At 41.6% G+C, this 23,041-nt stretch overlaps 1 protein-coding gene across 1 annotated transcript; it reads right to left on the bottom strand.

Annotated features, from left to right (window-relative positions):
- Positions 1-2,687: 2,687 nt before the first annotated feature.
- Positions 2,688-15,040, bottom strand: LOC115108853 (alpha-N-acetylgalactosaminide alpha-2,6-sialyltransferase 5-like). Its single transcript, XM_029633414.2, has 3 exons — positions 14,631-15,040; positions 8,647-8,754; positions 2,688-3,150 (listed from the first exon to the last, which is right to left on the bottom strand). The coding sequence occupies exons 1-3, from the start codon at positions 15,032-15,034 to the stop codon at positions 2,910-2,912; spliced, it is 753 nt and encodes a 250-aa protein (XP_029489274.1). The 5' UTR covers positions 15,035-15,040; the 3' UTR covers positions 2,688-2,909.
- Between the last annotated feature and the right edge of the window lie 8,001 nt (positions 15,041-23,041).

Below are 23,041 nucleotides of genomic sequence, written 5' to 3'. Positions count from 1 at the left end.
TAGCAGGCGAAGGGGTTTAGCTTGTCTTGAAGAAAGACGTCGGTGTCTGCGATGTTGCTGGTTTTCCCTTTGTAATCCGTGATTGCCTTGAGACCCTGCCACATACGTCTCATGTCTGTTCCATTGAATTGTGACTCCACTTTGTCTCTGTACCTACGTTTTGCTTGTTTGATTGCCTTACGGAGAGAATAACAACACTGTTTCTATTCAACCATATTCCCAGTCACTCTCCCATGGTTAAATGTTTGACTAGGTTTTAATAGTCACAGTGGGAACAACATCCGCTATGATTTGCCAAAGGAAGAGCGGGGGAGGGCCTTGTAGGCATCCTGGAAGAGAGAATAGCAGTGGTTGAGTGTTTTCCCAGAGCGAGTACTACAGTCAATGTGTTGATAGAACTACAGTAGCGTTTTCCTAAAATTTGCTTTGTTAAAATCCCCAGCTACAATAAATGCAGCTTCAGGATATGTGGTTTCCAGTTTGCATAAACTCCAGTGTAGTTCATTGAGGGCCGTTGTAGTATCGGCTTGAGGGGGAATATACACCGCTGTGACTATAACCGAAGAGAATCCTCTTGGGAGGTACTATGGTCTGCATTTGATTGTGAGGTATCCTAGGTCAGGTGAACAAAAGGACTTGAGTTTCTGTACATTATCACAATCACACAATGAGTAGTTAATCATGAAACATACTCCACTGCCCTTCTTCTTCCCGGAGAGTTCTTTATTCCTGTCTGTGCGATGTACTGAGAACCCAGATGGCTCTATGGACGGGGACAGTATAACTGGAGAGAAACACGATTCCGTAAAACAGAGTATGTTACAGTCTGATGTCTCTCTTTGAGGAGATCCTCGCCCTGATCTGGTCTACTTTATTGAGCAGAGACTGAACATAAGCGAGTAATATACTCAGAAGCGGTGGATGGTTTGCCCGCCTCCTGAGTCGGACTACAAGTCCACTCCGAGTACCTCTTCTCCACCAGTGGCATCTTGGAGCAGCCTCTGGGATACTTTAAATTGCAGTGGGAGGGTGCGAACAAACGATTCAATTCGGGAAAGTCGTATTCCTTGGTCGTAATGCTGGTGAGTTACCACTGCTCCACTGCTCTAATATCCAAAAGTTATTTCCGACTGTATGTAATAACACAAAAAACATTCTGGGCTAATAGTGTAAGAAATAACACACACAAAAAACAAAATACTGCAAAGTTGCTTAGGAGCCAGAAGCAGAGCTGCCATGTCTGTTGGCTTCATCTTACTTGCAGCTACCCACTTCCTTGAAGTCTACTTATCCAGCAGCAGCTTATACCAGTCCACTTCTTCCAGACACTCCCATATGGGACACAGGGAGAGGATGGGGAAAATCAGTTGGATTTTGGTGCAGGTCTACAATTTGGTTTCTGGTGTCCTTTGACAGCTCTTTGGTCTTGGCCATAGTGGAGTTTGGAGTGTGACTGTTTGAGGTTGTGGACAGGTGTCTTTTATAATGATAACAAGTTCAAACAGGTGCCAATAATACAGGTAACGAGTGGAGGACAGAGGAGCCTCTTAAATAAGAAGTTACAGGTCTGTGAGAGCCAGAAATCTTGCTTGTTTGTAGGTGACCAAATATTATTTTCCACCATAATTTGCAAATAAATTCATTAAAAATCCTACAATGTGATTTTCTGGATTTGCACAATTGGTGGCTTACTAAATACTTTTTTGCTCCACTGTATATATAAAATTGGAAAAAAAACACTTAGTGAATACATTTGGTGTTTAATATAAGCGTTTCAGCATTAAATAGCATTAAATAGCATTAAAAATATAACTCACTGAAGTCTGACATTTCCCAGTTCAGAGTTCCCAGTTTTCTTGAACTCACTGAAGTCTGACATTTCCCAGTTCAGAGTTCCCAGTTGTCTTGAACTCACTGAAGTCTGACATTTCCCAGTTCCGAGTTTTTCAGCTGTTTTAATCATGGCAGAAGTCATGCTGGATTGACAACATAGCCAATGTTGAATGTTTATAATTTTAGGCTTGGAAAGGAGACCCTTAAACCCAGACTTGGACCACACACCCACTCCACGGAATAGCAGGCTAGTGATTACTTTGCAATGCTTGCAGTTAGCCACAGATTCCTTCCAAACCACTCATTGTTGAAGTTGCGATTTCCAACGTGTAGTGTAATGTTTATGTCCAATGGCCAATGAGCACAGATTCATTTTATCTATCATTTCTCTTCATTATTTCTCTTCAATAGACAAGGATAGAAAAGGAATTGCCAGTAGATTGTCTACTTGACTATGACTGCTAGCTTGCTAGCTAAGATTTTGAAAGTATGATGTAGACATGATCAGTCTAATCAAAGCTACTGTAGATATAGCGTGATTTGACGTCATTTTATCTGTGACCAATGACCTTGAGCCTTCTTAGATGGGCACTTCTAATGTAACTCTATGGCAGCACCCAAGGGGCTTGAATTCTTTAGCTCTACCTGCAGATGATTTTGTGGTGACGTAGTGTCCCCATGAGTGACAGAACACTGAGCCAATCACGGTGCAACTAGAGAACATGCCTATGCTCTGTATTTTCCACTGGCTGCCCCACCACCAGAGAAAGCACTAAGCTAGTCTGAAACACCTGCATTTTGGATCTACCTTACTCAAGAAAGCAAAAAAGAGAGTTCGCATGCGGCTTTATTAACTCAATTATATTTTATTTTTTTACATTGTTTACAAACTGATATGTGACACGTATTAATTCCAAAACAACATGCAAACAGGGGGAGGAAAAAATGTATAATCTTTTTTTTGCTAAACAGGTGGGGCTCAAAACAGGTGGTGCTCTTCCCCACCTGCCCTGAATGACGGGTCGCCACTGGTCCTGTGGACCTTTCTGTCTGTCTGTCTGACTGTTTATCTGGTATCAGGAGACAGCTGTAGCAGGTGTGTGTGAGCTGCTTCCATTGAGAGTAGAGGACGGGCTCCAGTCTGGCTGGTAGAAGTGGATGTCATACTTCTGGGCCCAGTTGGCGAACACCGTTTTCTCCGTGATGAAGCTGTGGTGGCCGCCGCTCTGGTTGTGCTCGTGGGAGAGATACAGGGAGCACTCGTCTGGGCCAGAGGGCTCATAGTAATGATACGGCACCGAGAGATGAGAGGGAGTACTGTGAAAAGAGGATGAGAAGAGAGAGGGAGAAAGGGGAATACGAAGGGAGAAAATGGAAGAGGTTGGAGACATAGAATGGACAGGGGAGTGATGGAGAGATAGATTAACAGAGAGAAAAAGGGAAAGTGTGCATGCGTGCGTGAGAGAGAGAGAATGAAAGAATGAGGAAAGGGGTGTTAAATGGAGGGAGAGAGAGGGAAAGAGAAAGACAGAGAGATGAGAGAGATATCATAAAAATATTTCTTAGCCATGAGAGCCCTGTGCTCATCAAAGCTAGTCCCATGATCCCTGTGATGATCCTGAAAGTATTACACTCAGTAGACTCGGGCCTCAAGAGGGGCGTTTGAGCCAGCAGACAGAGGGGCGTTTGAGCCAGCATGAATCATTCAAACAGCAAAGGCATTTGATATGGTCCCATGGACCTGCCTATGGATATCAGCTTAATGTCTGAAGCTACTGTAATCCTCCATCAATCTACAGGCGGCAGACAGCCTAGCAGCATTCGGCCAGTAACCAAAGGTCACTGGTTCGAATACCCAAGCCGATAAGGTGATAAATCTGTCTGTACCCTTGAGCAAGGCACTTAAACCTAATTTGCTCCAGGGGTGCTGTACTACTACGGCTGACCCTGTAAAACAACACATTTCTAGTCAGGATATTCAGGACACAAGCAGGTACATTGTATTTGCCAGAACATAAACATCTATAAAAAATAGTAGTAAAAGTTACCTATGGAATGTAATATAATTTTAGTAATTAATGCTCAAATAACATAAAATAAAAAATATAAATATACAATACCAGTCAAAGTTCGGACACACCTACACATTCAAGGGTTTTCCTTTATTTAGACTGTTTCCTACATTGTAGAATACTAGTGAAGACATCAAAACTATGAAACAGCACGTGGAATCAAGTCGTAACCAAAAAAGTGTTCAACTAAATCAAAATCTATTTTATATTTGAGATTCTTCAAAGTAGCCACACGTTGCCTTGATGACAGCTTTGCACACTAACAACAAGCTTCATGAGGTAGTCACCTGGAATGCATGTCCAACAGTTTTGAAGGAGTACCCACAAATGCTGGGCATTTGTTGGCTGCGTTTCCTTCACTCTGTGGTCCCACTCATCCCAAACCATATCAATTGGGTTGAGGTCGGGTGATTGTGGAGGCCAGGTCATCTGATGCAGCAATCCATCACTCTCCTTCTTGGTCAAACAGCCCCTACACAGCCCGGAGGTGTGTTTTGGGTCATTGTCCTGTTGAAAAACAAATTATAGTCCCACTAAGCGCAAACCAGCTGATATGGCGTATCGGTGCAGAATGCTGTGGTAGGCATGCTGGTTAAGTGTGCCTTGAATTCTAAATAAATCAGCAAAGAAATCCCACACCATCACACCTCCTCCTCCATGCTTCACGGGGGAACACATGTGGAGATCATCCATTCATCTATTCTGCGTCTCACAAAGACACGGCAGTTGGAAACAAAAATCAGAAATTTGGACTCATCAGACCGAAGGACAGATTTCCAACGGTCTAATGTCCATTGCTCTTCATTTGGCCTGCAAACTGAGGTGCAGTTAACTCTAATGAACTTATCCTCTGCAGCAGAGGTAAATCTGGGTCTTCCTTTCCTGTGTCAGTCCTCATGAGAGCCAGTTTCATCATAGCGCTTGATGGTTTTTGCGACTGTGCTTGAAGAAACTTTCAAAGTTCTTGAAATGTTCCGTATAGACTGACCTTCATGTCTTAAAGTAATGATGGACTGTCGTTTCTCTTTTCTTATTTGAGGTGTTCTTGCCATAATATGAACTTTGTATTTTAGCAAATCTTCTGTATACCACCCCTACCTTGTCACAACACAACTGATTGGCTCAAACGCATTAAGAAGGAAAGAAATTCCACAACTTTACTTTTAACAAGGCACACCTGTTAATTGAAATGCATTACAAGTGACTACCTCATGAAGCTGGTTGAGAGAATGCCAAAAGTGAGCAAAGCTGTCATCAAGGCAAAGGGTTTCTACTTCGAAGTATCTCACATATAAAATATATTTTGATTTGTTTAACACTGTTTTGGTTACTACATGATTCCATGTGTTATTTCATAGTGTTGATGTCTTCACTATTATTCTACAATGTAGACAATTGTAAAAATATAGAAAAACCCTTGAATGTGTAGGTGTGTCCAAACCTTTGACTGATACTGTATATAGTATTCATGTTTTATATCTGTGTCCATATTGTCCATGAGTTTCTAGTGGATAGACCATATTGTTCAAGAGAAAATAGCCTAATTAATGAAAAAAGTACTCTATCTAATCAACAATGTCATTATTTTCAATAAATTCTGCAACTCTTCCAATTAATTACTTTTTTTCACAACTGCCAGCAGTTTGGACAAAGACATATTTACATAGAAAATACATATTTACATAGAAAAATAAGTAACCCAAATATTATGGATATTTAATGCTGAAACGCTTATATTAAACACCAAATGTATTCACTAAGTGTTTTTTTTTCAATTTTATATATACAGTGGGGCAAAAAAGTATTTAGTAAGCCACCAATTGTGCAAGTTCTCCCACTTAAAAAGATGAGAGAGGCCTGTAATTTTCATCATAGGTATACTTCAACTATGACAGACAAAATTAGACAAAAAATCCAGAAAATCACATTGTAGGATTTTTTATGAATTTATTTGCAAATTATGGTGGAAAATAAGTATTTGGTCACCTACAAACAAGCAAGATTTCTGGCTCTCACAGACCTGTAACTTCTTCTTTAAGAGGCTCCTCTGTCCTCCACTCGTTACCTGTATTATTGGCACCTGTTTGAACTTGTTATCATTATAAAAGACACCTGTCCACAACCTCAAACAGTCACACTCCAAACTCCACTATGGCCAAGACCAAAGAGCTGTCAAAGGACACCAGAAACAAAATTGTAGACCTGCACCAGGCTGGGAAGACTGAATCTGCAATAGGTAAGCAGCTTGGTTTGAAGAAATCAACTGTGGGAGCAATTATTAGGAAATGGAAGACATACAAGACCACTGATAATCTCCCTCGATCTGGGGCTCCACGCAAGATCTCACCCCGTGGGGTCAAAATGATCACAAGAACGGTGAGCAAAAATCCCAGAACCACACGGGGGGACCTAGTGAATGACCTGCAGAGAGCTGGGACCAAAGTAACAAAGCCTACCATCAGTAACACACTACGCCGCCAGGGACTCAAATCCTGCAGTGCCAGACGTGTCCCCCTGCTTAAGCCAGTACATGTCCAGGCCCGTCTGAAGTTTGCTAGAGAGCTTTTGGATGATCCAGAAGAAGATTGGGAGAATGTCATATGGTCAGATGAAACCAAAATAGAACTTTTTGGTAAAAACTCAACTCGTCGTGTTTGGAGGACAAAGAATGCTGAGTTGCATCCAAAGAACACCATACCTACTGTGAAGCATGGGGGTGGAAACATCATGCTTTCGGGCTGTTTTTCTGCAAAGGGACCAGGATGACTGATCCGTGTAAAGGAAAGAATGAATGGGGCCATGTATCGTGAGATTTTGAGTGAAAACCTCCTTCCATCAGCAAGGGCATTGAAGATGAAACATGGCTGGGTCTTTCAGCATGACAATGATCCCAAACACACCGCACGGGAAATGAAGGAGTGGCTTCGTAAGAAGCATTTCAAGGTCCTGGAGTGGCCTAGCCAGCCATAGAAAATCTTTGGTGGGAGTTGAAAGTCCGTGTTGCCCAGTAACAGCCCCAAAACATCACTGCTCTAGAGGAGATCTGCATGGAGGAATGGGCCAAAATACCAGCAACAGTGTGTGAAAACCTTGTGAAGACTTACAGAAAACGTTTGACCTCTGTCATTGCCAACAAAGGGTATATAACAAAGTATTGAGATAAACTTTGGTTATTGACAAAATACTTATTTTCCACCATAATTTGCAAATAAATTCATAAAAAGTCCTACAATGTGATTTTCTGGATTTTTTCCCCCTCATTTTGTCTGTCATGGTTGAAGTGTACCTATGATGAAAATTACATGCCTCTCATATTTTTAAGTGGGAGAACTTGCACAATTGGTGGCTGACTAAATACTTTTTTGCCCCACTGTATATATCTTTTTTTTCTTTTTTCACCTTTATTTAACCAGGTAAGCTAGTTGAGAACAAGTTCTCATTTACAACTGCGACCTGGCCAAGATAAAACAAAGCAGTGTGACACAGACAACAACACAGAGTTACACATGGAATAACATGGAATAAACAATAAACAAGCCAATAACACAATAAACAAGTCAATGACAAAGTATGGGGAAAAAAAGTCTATATACAGTGTGTGCAAAAGGCATGAGGTAGGCAATAAATAGGCCATAGGAGCGAATAGTTACAATTTAGCAGATTAACACTGGAGTGATAATTGAGCAGATGATGAAGTGTAAGTAGAGATACTGGTGTGCAAAAGAGCAGAAAAGTAAATAAAAACAGTATGGGGATGAGGTAGATAGATTGGGTGGGCTATTTACAGATGGACTATGTACAGCTGTAGCGATCGCTTAGCTGCTCAGATAGTTGATGTTTAAAGTTGGTGGGGGAAATATGTCTCCAGCTTCAGCGATTTTTGCAATTTGTTCCAGTCACTGGCAGCAGAGAACTGGTTTTAAAGGTGGCCAAATGAGGTGTTGGCTTTGGGGATGATCAGTGAGATATACCTGCTGGAACGTGTGCGTGTTGTTATCGTGACCAGTGAACTGAGATAAGGCAGAGCTTTACCTAGCATAGAGTTATAGATTACCTGGAGCCAATGGGTCTGGCGACGAATATGTAGCGAGGGCCAGCCGACTAGAGCATACAGGTCGCAGTGGTGGGTGGTATAAGGTGATTTGGTAACAAAACGGATGGCACTGTGATAGACTGCATCCAGTTTGCTGAGTAGAGTATTGGAAGCTATTCTGTAGATGACATTGCCGAAGTCGAGGATCGGTAGGATAGTCAGTTTTACTAGGGTAAGTTTTGCGGCGTGAGTGAAGGAGGCTTTTTTGCAAAATAGAAAGCCGATTCTAGATTTGATTTTGGATTGGAGATGTTTAATATGAGTCTGGAAGGAGAGTTTACAGGCTAGCCAGACACCTAGGTATTTATAGTTGTCTACATATTCTAGGTCAGAACTGTTTAGAGTGGTGATGCTAGTGGGGCGGGCGGGTGCGGGCAGCGAACGGTTGAAAAGCATGTTGATGGTTTATTTTTAGGATAAGGCCACACAGAGGGCCAAAGATAATAACAGACACCTGTGATAGTCTAAAGTACCCAAAAAGACCAATAGAAAATGTTAAGTTTCCAAAATTCTGGTAGTTTGCTGGTAAACTTAGAAAGTTTCCAGTAATATACCATACCTTTGCAAATTTATATGCCAATTAATAATCTATTGGTACAATTGGGGTAATAATCCCTATCGGACAGCACTTCACAGAACCCAACCCACCTGCAGAAGTCCGGAGCCACCATGCCATAGACATTGACCCTGTCACACAGTTCCAGGGCAATGGCCATGGTGAACCAGCCAGTGGTCAGCCACGATTTAGAGGTCTTCCTGGATGAGGTGAATGGAGAAAAAACATGTTCAACAGAATGTACTGCATGATTCAATAGAATTGAATGTTAATCATGCCAAAACCTCCCTATGTAGTGCTCGCAGTGACATCCGTTCTGGCCAAGGCCCTCAATTTATTTGGTCATTTTTAATACCATAAATTTTCACACTGCCATATTCCTAATTTACATGATTTGACATGAAATGACGGTTTCAAGGCCGATAAACAGCCATCAAACCGGTGCCCCCTGTAATATGGAGCCCTCTCATCTACTGAGCCATCAAGGCTAGTTTGTCTGGGCTAGACCTGCCACACCTACTGAGCCATCAAGGCTAGTTTGTCTGGGCTAGACCTGCCACACCTACTGAGCCATCAAGGCTAGTTTGTCTGGGCTAGACCTGCCACACCTACTGAGCCATCAAGGCTAGTTTGTCTGGGCTAGACCTGCCACACCTGCCGGCCATACCAGCCCCTCGCTGGGGGATATCCCAGATAACAGCGGAGCCAATCGTGTCTGGGCTAGACCTGCGACACCTACTGAGCCATCAAGGCTAGTTTGTCTGGGCTAGACCTGCGACACCTACTGAGCCATCAAGGCTAGTTTGTCTGGGCTAGACCTGCCACACCTACTGAGCCATCAAGGCTAGTTTGTCTGGGCTAGACCTGCGACACCTACTGAGCCATCAAGGCTAGTTTGTCTGGGCTAGACCTGCCACACCTACTGAGCCATCAAGGCTAGTTTGTCTGGGCTAGACCTGCCACACCTACTGAGCCATCAAGGCTAGTTTGTCGGGGCTAGACCTGCCACACCTACTGAGCCATCAAGGCTAGTTTGTCGGGGCTAGACCTGCCACACCTACTGAGCCATCAAGGCTAGTTTGTCGGGGCTAGACCTGCCACACCTACTGAGCCATCAATGCTAGTTTGTCTGGGCTAGACCTGCCACACCTACTGAGCCATCAAGGCTAGTTTGTCTGGGCTAGACCTGCCACACCTACTGAGCCATCAAGGCTAGTTTGTCTGGGCTAGACCTGCCACACCTACTGAGCCATCAAGGCTAGTTTGTCTGGGCTAGACCTGCCACACCTGCCGGCCATACCAGCCCCTCGCTGGGGGATATCCCAGATAACAGCGGAGCCAATCGTGTCTGGGCTAGACCTGCGACACCTACTGAGCCATCAAGGCTAGTTTGTCTGGGCTAGACCTGCGACACCTACTGAGCCATCAAGGCTAGTTTGTCTGGGCTAGACCTGCCACACCTACTGAGCCATCAAGGCTAGTTTGTCTGGGCTAGACCTGCGACACCTACTGAGCCATCAAGGCTAGTTTGTCTGGGCTAGACCTGCCACACCTACTGAGCCATCAAGGCTAGTTTGTCTGGGCTAGACCTGCCACACCTACTGAGCCATCAAGGCTAGTTTGTCTGGGCTAGACCTGCGACACCTACTGAGCCATCAAGGCTAGTTTGTCTGGGCTAGACCTGCCACACCTGCCGGCCATACCAGCCCCTCGCTGGGGGATATCCCAGATGACAGCGGAGCCAATCGTGTCTGGGCTAGACCTGCCACACCTACTGAGCCATCAAGGCTAGTTTGTCTGGGCTAGACCTGCCACACCTGCCGGCCATACCAGCCCCTCGCTGGGGGATATCCCAGATGACAGTGGAGCCAATCGTGTCTGGGCTCATCCTGTGTCCTGTTGGCAACGTCTGCCAGATAGAGTGCCAGGGAGAGTGCAAGCCAGTGAGAGTCTGGTAGGACCTGTAATCGGTTTCTGCTTCCAACTCTGACTCAGCGACATCATCTTGTGAGGCAGTGTAGTGCTTCTGTAACTTCCTGTCAACAGTTAATGAAGACACCAATTATCTTGTAGTATCATAGCATATGCATCTGTCATGTAGCTGCTGGAGCTAATTTGGATTGCTAGAGATAATCTGTCAGCATCCATTAATGATTAGTATGTTGGGTTGGCTCCCCATGACATAAATGTTTAAGCGCGTCACTTACTGTAGGCTAGCTACCAAGCCTATGATGCTGTATCTGACTGACTGACTGAGATGAGCAGACATTGAAATAGCACATTCCCAACATACACAGCAACATTGTGTATTCATACCAATTGGATGTACAGTTGAAGTCAGAAGTTTGCATACACTAAGGTTGGAGTCATTAAAACTAGTTTTTCAACCACTCCACAAATTTCTTGTTAACAAACTATAGTTTTCGCAAGTCGGTTAGGACATCTACTTTGTGCATGACACAAGTCATTTTTCCAACAATTGTTTACAGACAGATTAATTCACTTATAATTCACTGTATCACAATTCCAGTGGGTCAGAAGTTCACATACACTAAGTTAACTGTGCCTTTAAACAGCTTGGAAAATTCCAGAAAATGATGTCATTTTTATTTTATTTTTTTATTTTTATTTCACCTTTATTTAACCAGGTAGGCTAGTTGAGAACAAGTTCTCATTTGCAACTGCGACCTGGCCAAGATAAAGCATAGCAGTGTGAACAGACAACACAGAGTTACACATGGAGTAAACAATTAACAAGTCAATAACACAGTAGAAAAAAAAGGGGAGTCTATATACATTGTGTGCAAAAGGCATGAGGAGGTAGGCGAATAATTACAATTTTGCAGATTAACACTGGAGTGATAAATGATCAGATGGTCACGTACAGGTAGAGATATTGGTGTGCAAAAGAGCAGAAAAGTAAATAAATAAAAACAGTATGGGGATGAGGTAGGTAAAAATGGGTGGGCTATTTCCCGATAGACTATGTACAGCTGCAGCGATCGGTTAGCTGCTCAGATAGCAGATGTTTGAAGTTGGTGAGGGAGATAAAAGTCTCCAACTTCAGCTATTTTTGCAATTCGTTCCAGTCACAGGCAGCAGAGAACTGGAACGAAAGGCGGCCAAATGAGGTGTTGGCTTTAGGGATGATCAGTGAGATACACCTGCTGGAGCGTGTGCTACGGGTGGGTGTTGCCATCGTGACCAGTGAACTGAGATAAGGCGGAGCTTTACCTAGCATGGACTTGTAGATGACCTGGAGCCAGTGGGTCTGGCGACGAGTATGTAGCAAGGGCCAGCCGACTAGAGCATACAGGTCGCAGTGGTGGGTGGTATGAGGTGCTTTAGTAACAAAACGGATGACACTGTGATAAACTGCATCCAGTTTGCTGAGTAGAGTGTTGGAAGCAATTTTGTAGATGACATCGCCGAAGTTGAGGATCGGTAGGATAGTCAGTTTTACAAGGGTAAGTTTAATAATATCTGCTAAACTGTGTAAGCAACCAATAAACTGTTATTTGATTCTAACCAACTTGTGAAAACTATAGTTTCTTAACAAGAAATTTGTGAAGTGTTTGAAAAAAAGAGTTTTAATGACTCCAACTTGTGTAGCAGAACATCTGATTGCCCACCTCAACAACAGCCCCTTCACATTACACTCCATGCAGTTTGGCTTCAGAGCGAAACACTCCACAAAAATGGCCAACTGCTTTCTTCTGGAAAATGTGAAGTCCAAGATGGACAAAGGGGGCGTTGTTGGGGCAGTGTTTCTGGACCTAAGGAAGGCTTTTGATACTGTTAACCATGAGATTCTCATCACAAAATTATCCAAGTTCAACTTTTCCCCTGATGCCTTGAGATGGATGAAATCATACCTTGAAGGCAGAACTCAGTGTATTCAGAGTGAGCAATGAGCTGTCGCCCACTCTTAGCTATGATGTGGGAGTGCCCCAACGGGCAATACTGGGTCCCCTCCTGTTCAGCCTGCACATTAATGATCTGCCTTCTGTCTGTACTGGGTCTGAAGTTCAAATGTATGCAGATGATACAGTGATATATGTGCATGCAAAGAGAAAACAACAAGCTGCACAAGAGCTCACTACTGTAATGGTCCAGGTTACAAAGTGGCTCAGTGACTCGTGTTTGCATCTCAATGTGAAAAAAACTGTTTGCATGTTCTTCACAAAGAGGGAAACAGATGCTACTGAGCCAGATGTGTATGTGTCAGGGGAGAAGCTCCAGGTGGTATCTGATTTTATGTACCTTGGCATCATACTTGATTCCAACCTCTCTTTTAAAAAACACGTGAAAAAGGTAATTCAAATAACCAAGTTCAACCTAGCTAATTTCCGATTTATACAAAATTGTTTGACTACACAGGTTGCAAAACTGTACATCAAATCTATGATACTCCCCCACTTAACATACTGCTTGACTAGTTGGGCCCAAGCTTGCTGTACAACATTAAAACCTATTCAGTCTGTCTAAAAACAGGCTCTCAAAGTGCTTGATAGGAAGCCCAATAGCCATCATCACTGTTTCCCTTAAGGAAAAGCACCTTTAGTAAATCCGCTTTCTCTGTGAGAGCTTCCCATGTCTGGAATACACTGCCATCAGACACACTTCCACAAAATGCATGAAGACATGGCTAAAGGTCAATCAGATTTGTGAACATAATCCCTTGCCGCTTTCCATGTTGTCTGTTATCTGTAGCTTGTGAGGTGTGGAAACACTTTGTTGCTTTTATAAATTTTGTCTTGCTGCTTTTTGTTCTATGTTGCTCTGTCTGTATGCTATGTCTTGCTTGTCCTATGTTGCTCTGAGTGTGCTCACTGCTCAATGATTGTCTATATTGTAATTGTTTTTAAATAACCTGCCCAGGGACTGCGGTTGAAAATTAGCCGGCTGTCTAAAACCGGCACTTTTACTGAATCGTTGATTATATATTTGATTTTATTTTACCTTTATTTAACCAGGCAAGTCAGTTAAGAACAAATTCTTATTTTCAATGACGGCCTAGGAACAGTGGATTAACTGCCTGTTCAGGGGCAGAACAACAGATTCATACCTTGTCAGCTTGGGGGTTTGAACTTGCAACCTTCCGGTTACTAGTCCAACGCTCTAACCACTAGGCTACCCTGCTGCCGATTAATTGGCACTGTCCCTGTAAAAATAAAATAAACTCAAACCTAAGTGTATGTAAACTCCGACTTTAACTGTATGTGTATTAGAATATGTATGTGTATTAAAATGTGCATTAAAATATGTGTGTATTAAAATGTGTATTAGAATATGAATGTGTATTAAAATGGGTATTATATGTATGTGTATTAAAATGTGAATTATACTATATATGTGTGTTAATATGTGTATTTGATTATGTATGTGTATTAAAATATGTATTAGAATATGCATGTGCATTAAAAAGTGCATTATATTATATATGTGTATTAAAATGTGTATTATACTATATATGTGTATTAATATGTGTATGTGTATTAAAATGTATATTATAATATATATATGTGTATTAAAATGTGTATTATACTATATATGTGTATTAATGTGTATTATAATATATATGTGTATTAATGTGTATTATAATATATATGTGTATTAAAATGTGTATGTGTATTGAAATGTGTATTATAATATATATGTGTATTAAAATGGGTATTAGAATATGTATGTGTATTAAAATGGGTATTATAATATATATGTGTATTAAAATGGGTATTAGAATATGTATGTGTATTAAAATGGGTATTATAATATATATGTGTATTGAAATGTGTATTAGAAATGTTTATTAGAATATGTATGTGTATTAAAATGTATAGTATAATATATGTATTAGAAGGTGTATTATAATATATGTGTATTAAACTGTGTATTAGAATATGTATGCTCAAGAGCTCTGATAACAATGCATTTGGCTTCCCTGGCAAATCCTGATTCAAGTTCTCAAACACAGTGCCTGTATTCTTCAGATGTCATCCTAGACCAGAATTGGACAGCCAGCCAGTTAAAACCCAATGACATTATTGACCCAATGGTCAAAATGTCAAAATCCTACCTGTCTTTTCCAGTTTCATTTTTGAAGAGCTCGTCAAACTCCAGCATCTTGAGGGGGGAGATGACGTAGACCTTGAGCTTGGGAAGCAGCTGGTTGATCAGACGCAGGTTGTTGAAGACCCTGCCCTTGCCGTCGCGCCGCATGGAGCTGGTGGGTCCCCAGAAGAGGAAGACAGAGTCCTGGTTGGTGTTGAGCAGCTCCTGCCGTCTCTGCAGCACCCTCTGCACGCTGGAGTGGGCGATGACACGCAGGCTAGTGCGCCGGCCCACATCCTGTTTGAAATTGTTTCCGTTCGGGGCATTGTTCATGCGGATGACGCATTCGGTGCGGTCAATTTCGTCTCCTCGGTTGCTGCCAGTAAGGTGGCCCGAGCTGGACACCAGGGCACAGCAGTTACAGTGCATCCTCAGAGGCTGGGGGGGGGGGGGGGGGGTATAGTACAGTGAGGTCAGGGTTCACACAGGCCCTTAAACAACATTAAAAAATGCATGCTTCCTTCTTTCCTTGCCCTGAAATGTTGTGGCTAACAGCATTGGACAAGTGAATGCACGGTACCCACCACATTGCTCAAGCTTATCAGAAGGCAGATGAGAAAGAAGGATGCATGTTTGAAGTTTTCAAACAGAATCTGCACTCTCTGGGGCCGAGCAAAGCACAAAGAGTCTTCTACAGGAATCACACAATCCATTATCATTCAATAGAATGTGAGACCATATTCACAGAGGACATTTTGCCTGAGTATCTTCCTATGCCTTTAACAAAATAACTACAAGTGTTTAAAAGTGAATGAAATCCTCCCTCTCTGTCATCGAGGTCAATGGACACATGGAGAAGTGAGATCCATGGCATTAGATTCAAATCTCCCTGCCAAGAGGAAAACTGTTTTTCCCAAAATCCAATAGCACAATCAATACCCTCTACAGCACAGAGTAGAAGGCTAGGCAAAAGGGCATCCATCTCTAATAGTAAAAACCCTGAGACCCTCTCATGAATTATTCTAAGGCTTAATGCAGAGGTCCATTGTCATTCAGAGCTATACTCTGGGCTTCATGCTTGAGTGGGACCTGTGGGGGTTGTGCGTACATTCATATACTGTATACATACAGGTGAGATTACCGACTTCACTGCCTCTGCCTCTGATCCCATTCTACTGTTTACACATCTCTTCCTTTAATCTCTGGGATTCCACACATATTAATTACCAGGGGAAACTTAGAGGAAATGGAGATGACCCTGAGCACGATGTGGGAAGTGTGTGTGAAGACACATAAGACAATGAAGACAGAAGATAACTAAGACAGAAGATAACGAAGACAGAAGATAACGAAGACAGAAGATAATGAAGACAGAAGATAACGAAGACAGAAGATAACGAAGAGAGAAGATGAAGAAAACAGACTATAACAAAGACAGAAGATAACGAAGACAGAAGATAACGAAGACAGACTATAAAGAAGACAGAAGATAACGAAGAAAGACTATAAAGAAGACAGAAGATAACGAAGACAGACTATAACGAAGACAGACTATAACGAAGACAGACTATAACGAAGACAGAAGATAACGAAGACAGACTATAACGAAGACAGACTATAACGAAGACAGAAGATAACGAAGACAGACTATAACGAAGACAGAAGATAACGAAGACAGACTATAACGAAGACAGACTATAACGAAGACAGAAGATAACGAAGACAGACTATAACGAAGACAGAAGATAACGAAGACAGACTATAACGAAGACAGACTATAACGAAGACAGAAGATAACGAAGAAGAAAAAAAGTCAGGAATTTTTGGGCGGAGCCAGAAAGTTGGCTTCAGGAATATTACAATGTAAACTTACTTTTAATCCATCTGTCTGCATATTTCAAGACATGGCATATGGAGGTTTAGTGAGATACCAAATGGGCTGGATGATTCTCTTCATCACCCATCTTGAAAAAACGTATACTAAAAAAGTGGAAATCAATCCGCCATCATTAACACAATGGAAAAATCTAATTATTCATTATTAAAATATTCAAAATGCATGGGCGACGACGAAATAAAAACAAATGGATACAATTTAAGGCCAAATGCCAAATAATAATGCAGGCATTAGGAATGGGGGTATGAGCATGTGGGTCTGGGCAGATGAGATTTAGTGATGGTTTGTGTTTGTCTGTAAATTGTTGTTCTTATGTATAAGTTTGTATATCGATAAAAAATAAAATAATAATAATAATAAAAAATAATTATATTAAAAAATATATTATAATAATAATGAAATCCCTGCCGGCAGATGTTGTCTTATCTGTCCCGGTGTGTTCGGATGAGCGATTAGGGTACTCCTATCATGGTAACATTTCAAACTTCAAACTATAGCCTTTTTCCTAGCAATAGTGTGGATGTATTGTTCCTTTGTGCTAGCCAAACATCCTACAAGTAGACAAGAAAGAATTACTCGCCCCACCACACGATTATAGCCAATCTCTTGCCATGCTACGAAAATAACTAGGGAAGACATATCTTCTTTCTTCTTAATGTTTACAGATATGATACACACACTGCCCATGGAAAGACAAACCAATCTTCTTACTAATTCCTACTTAATGCGATACAATGCAATACAAGAAAATGATGGCAGACGTGCAATTCATGTTGGTTTAGTTCCATTATTCTCCCTGTCGGTAGGTCTTCATGCGTGTCACTTCTGCTGAAGCGCAACAGTTTTCTCCTGGTAGCTTATTCGCATCTCTGAGGCTGTGCTGCTTTCTCTGTCTGAACTGACTATGTTGATCTGTGAACATTTCCCAGCACATTCATTTCTCCTCTGACAAGTCAAGAAATCAGATTGATATTTGGATTTGACATGACGGAATTGTTTTTTATATATATTTTTTAAACGTTAAGGAATATCAGGGCAGCAAATGCAGACATTGCCCAAGCAATAACATTCAACTCTATTAATGTATCGTACTTGTGGCCTGGAGCATCAGGGAAATTCTCCCAGTAATAAAAGTGTTTTTGCAAGGAAGACTAAATTGTCTTTGACAGTCTATGCCCAGAGCTTCTGTCAGCTCGATGGTTCTACGTGGAAACAGCAATGACTTATCAATCTTCATTCTGAGGAAAAGGCTGAAACTGAGAATCTTTAAGAGGGGAAACCTCATCAAAAACGATTCTCAAACAACACTGTTGAGAATCCGTGGGAGCTGAGCCCTTTTCCCAGGACAACTAGCTTATCAGTAGTAGTCATCTTGTTAGGGGCTAGGTTGAATGTATGTGTTACAAATAGACAAATGGAACAGTACAGAAGGAGATGGTCTCTGTCCTGCAATTATTGTATAAACATGTTTTGCACAAGTGGATGGAATGCATCTATCTGGTTTAGGACAAAGTCGCGGTTGAGTTACTGTTCAGCAAGTTCTAGTTTCTGTACGAAATGGGGAGAATGCAGTCAACGTCGAAGTGAAAATATCAGGATGCAGAGGAAGAGCCATTACAGTCCTTCCTGGGCCATTTCCCTTTATATATGAAGAAATGTGTGATTTTGCTATTCAGCTGAAGCATCCAGGTGGGTGAATAAATCTGGTTTTTAGTTTTGTCAATCTCCACCTGTATCTGATTATATTTTCATCATTTAGCAGACACTCTTATCAAGAGAGACTTACAGTAGCGAGTGCATACGTTTTCTTCATGCTGGTCCCCCGCGGGAATTGAACCTACAACCCTGCTGTTGCAAGCACCATGGTCTACCAACTGAGCCACACGTGACCGTGATAGATTAGAACCTAACATCACATTATTGAATCAAATGTTATTACATAGATTCATCATTATGGAAGTTTCCTGATTAAACCTTAAAATGAAACAAAAAGTAATAATAATTGTGCAGATCGATGCATTTTCAACATGTTAGTTTTAGATGTGCTACATTATGAACCAATTTCAATCACAGGATCTGCTGAGGGGAGAAAGGCTAATAATAATGGCCGTAATGGAACCAATGGAATGGCATCAAACACCTAAAACCATGTGTTTGATGTATTTGATACCATTCCATCTATTTCACTCCAATCATTCGAACAAGCCCATTCTCCCCAAATTAAGGTGCCACCAACCTCCTCCTGTGATTTTCAATATGAGCACACCTACCTACAGTATGCCGTAGGACCCTGACTAATACGACCGTCTGTCTCACACATCATTCATAAAAGGAAACGATTCGTATTCCACTCAAACTGTACGTCCGAAATGGCACCCTATTCCCTATATAGTGCACTACATTTGACCAGGTCCCATAGGAAATAGGGAGCCATTTAGGATACAGCCCAGAGTTGGAATGCTAGTGGATGTTGGCAGGTTCAGACTTCATATAACTCTAACGTGGAGTATATTAGATTAGCTGAGCTACAATACATAGACCACAGAGCTCACAGCACAGTTACGAGTACAGCTCCAACTCAGTCAGTTGCCACCCACAAAGCATCATCCTGCTCAGACCCCTGCTCAGACCCAGGAAACCAGGGTCATAATTGCTTTGAGAATGACGCCATCCATTTCCTGTAGCTTCTCTCGTTCTTTCTGTCTAGCTAGCTACCTCCAAGAATACTCATACACAGCACCCGAGGTAAACAGTAGCCTCAATTTACAGTCTTGCAGTTCTGCTACATGTAATATATCAGAAACAATGGTTTGACTTGTGAGACTAAGAGCACAGAGCCCTTCCTTTATGATTTTTTGATCTATGACGATTAATATGTCACTAACCTGGATAAATAGATGTTATCTCATTGACACTAACCTGGATAAATATATGTTATCTCAATGACACTAACCTGGATAAATAGATGTTCTCAATGACACTAACCTGGATAAATAGATGTTCTCAATGACACTAACCTGGATAAATACATGTTATCTCAATGACACTAACCTGGATAAATAAGTGTTATCTCATTGACACTAACCTGGATAAATAGATGTTCTCAATGACACTAACCTGGATAAATAAGTGTTATCTCATTGACACTAACCTGGATAAATATATGTTATCTCAATGACACTAACCTGGATAAATAGATGTTCTCAATGACACTAACCTGGATAAATAAATGTTATCTCAATGACACTAACCTGGATAAATAAATGTTATCTCATTGACACTAACCTGGAGAAATAAATGTTATCTCAATGACACTAACCTGGATAAATAAATGTTATCTCAATGACACTAACCTGGATAAATAAATGTTATCTCATTGACACTAACCTGGATAAATAAATGTTATCTCATTGACCCTAACCTGGATAAATAAATGTTATCTCATTGACACTAACCTGGAGAAATAAATGTTATCTCAATGATACTAACCTGGATAAATAAATGTTATCTCATTGACACTAACCTGGATAAATAGATGTTATCTCAATGACACTAACCTGGATAAATAGATGTTATCTCAATGACACTAACCTGGATAAATAAATGTTATCTCAATGACACTAACCTGGATAAATAAAGGTTCAATAAAAAAATGAAAAATCATGTTTTAGATCAGATGAAGAAAAATAGCAATATTCAGAACGTGTGTAACAGAGGAGGTCGTTTGACTTTGAAGACAATGCACTGAGGGGGGAAATTTCATTGGAAATCAAACGGTACTTATCTTTTCCATTAATTTGCTATTGTGAAATATTGCTTGATTTACAAAACAGATGGGCCTGGGATGTGGACTTCTCTCAACATAAAACCCCTTTTGAGGTTTGAAAAGATCTGACCAACAACATTGTTTTACTGTAATGTCCCTTTAAGATGGATTGGCAATTGTCAATACAGTCGTTTCTTCTAATCTAATGTCATAGAGAACATTTGATCAAAAAGCACATGCTTTCTTAAAGCTCCATTAACACTAGAAACGCAGAGACAGTCATTTTGACTGCATATGAATTTAAAATTCACATTTTTAAATCACACCCCCTTCTGAACTCCACTTTTTATAAATAAGTCTCTTCACCACATGTATGTTGTTAGAATGTAACATGCTACAAACAGGATTGGTGTTTTAAGCAGTTTCAAAGAGGACAAGTCATTTTTTCCCCCCCAGAGTCAAATGCAGGTAAGACATTTTGATTTCTATACTGAACAAAAATATGAACGCAACATGCAACAATTTCAAAGTGTCACATCTTCCCCGCTCCTCCCCTCTGGCATACGACTTCGCTAGAATGCTAACCACGGGAATATGTAATTTTATTCACAGTAATTTTCCCCATCTCCTTGGCACAGTCTGTGATAGCAATTTGAATGCACAGAGATACCGTGATGAGTTCCTGAGGACCATTGTCGTGCCATTCATCCACTGCCATCAACTCATGTTTCAGCATGGCACGACAATGGTCCTCAGGAACTCATCACGGTATCTCTGTGCATTCAAATTGCTATCACAGACTGTGCCAAGGAGATGGGGAAAATTACTGTGAATATGCCTGTCAGCTGATCTACGCATGGTCTGAAAACGCGGCCTTGAATACTGTCCAGCCTCACGGCCTTGCAAGTGTTGACTTGATCACGTCGACCTTGAGAGCGAGATCACCCAGTCCTCTGGATCGGTGGGGGCCCTCACGTATGGTACGGTGTTGTTATTGTCGAAGCGTGCATAAAATAGGTTAAGTTCGCCTGGAACAAAGACATTGTTGGGCAGATCACGGCTGGGTCTTCCCTAGTCCCCTCCTGTACTCTCTGGCTGCATCACTGCTTGGTATGGCAACAGCACCGCTCTCGTTTGCATAGCGCTACAGAGGGTGGTTGGGAAATCCCAGTGCATCACTGGGGCCACCTCTATATCAGGCGGTAGAAAAGAAGGCCCACAAAACTGTTAAGGGCTCCAGCCACCCAAGCCATAGACTGTTCTCTCTGCTTCCGCATTGCAAGCGGTACCGGTGCATCAAGTCTGACACCAAAAGGCTCATGAACAGCTTCTATCCCCAAGTGATAACACTGATAAATAGCTAACAGAATGGCTACACAGACAATCTTGTATTATTTATTTTAATGCACACTCACAGGACTCTACAAACGCACACTGACACTCCAACACACTAATTACATGCACACACATTTATACGGAGTCTACACACACACTCACATTCAATCATCATATACACTGCTGCTACTCTGTTTATCATATATCCTGATCCCTAGTCACCTTAGCGCTTCTGGTTTTCTTTGGTTATCTACATGTTTCTGTCTAGTTCTTATAATTACAGCATCAAAAAGGCTGGAATAATGAGTCATGAACCCACACACACGTGCAAAAACACACATGCACACACACACCTAACTGACACACACACACACACACACACACACACACACACACACACACACACACACACACACACACACACACACACACACACACACACACACACACACACACACACACACACACACACACACAAAGACTTGCATAGACACACACACACACACACACGTTAGCAGGGAGATTTACAGAAAAGACAGGTTTTGTGATTACCATGTGTAAAGGCCAGTGCAGATGGATGCTGCTCACTACTGTTTAAAGGTCAACATCTCTTTAACAGGAACAGGCAAAGCAACAGAGGAGTGGTGGAGGGAGAGGGGGTGAGAGGGGTAGGGGAGGAGAGGGAAGAGGTGAGTCAGAGGATGGAACTGTGATGTTGTCACTAAATGTATCTAGTCTACCATGTGTGTGTGTGTGTGTGTGTGTGTGTGTGTGTGTGTGTGTGTGTGTGTGTGTTTGTGCGTGATACTCAGCTGCTATAATCAGATTGTCAATGCTGATTGTCAATGCTGAGAAAGCAAGAGGGAGGGATATTCTCAGAAAAGAAGGCAGGCTCTGTGACAGAGAGAATGAGGAGAAAATAACACAATGGGAGGAGCATCTTGTAACGGCTGTCGTCGGAGGCTGTCGTCGGATGAAGAAGGAGACCAAGGTGCAGCGTGGAAGGCGTTCATGATTTTTAATAAAACTTAACAACAAAATAACAAAGTTCAACCAAACGAAACAGTTCTGTCAGGTGCAGACACTAAACAGAAAACAACTACCCACAAAACCCAACCGAAAAAGGACAACTTATATATGATCCCCAATCAGAGACAACGATAGACAGCTGCCTCTGATTGGGAACCACACCAACATAGAAATAAAGAAACTAGAATGTCCACCCTACTCACACCCTGGCCTAACCAAAATAGAGAATAAAAACCTCTCTATGGCCAGGGCGTGACACATCGATTCATTATAAAGTCTGATTAAGTAGATCAGAGATCAAACACTAAATTAATAACTGTGTTACTATATTTATTTGTATGCTAACTTTATCGGCACGGTTTAATAAACTACTGGTATAAATTAGTCTTACTAAAATACTAAAAACAAC

The sequence above is a fragment of the Oncorhynchus nerka genome, linkage group LG25 (assembly GCF_034236695.1).
Source record: "Oncorhynchus nerka isolate Pitt River linkage group LG25, Oner_Uvic_2.0, whole genome shotgun sequence".
Taxonomy (NCBI): Eukaryota; Metazoa; Chordata; class Actinopteri; order Salmoniformes; family Salmonidae; genus Oncorhynchus; species Oncorhynchus nerka.
The sequence above is the reverse complement of the archived record's forward strand: the minus strand, read 5'-3'. Positions and strand labels throughout refer to the sequence as shown.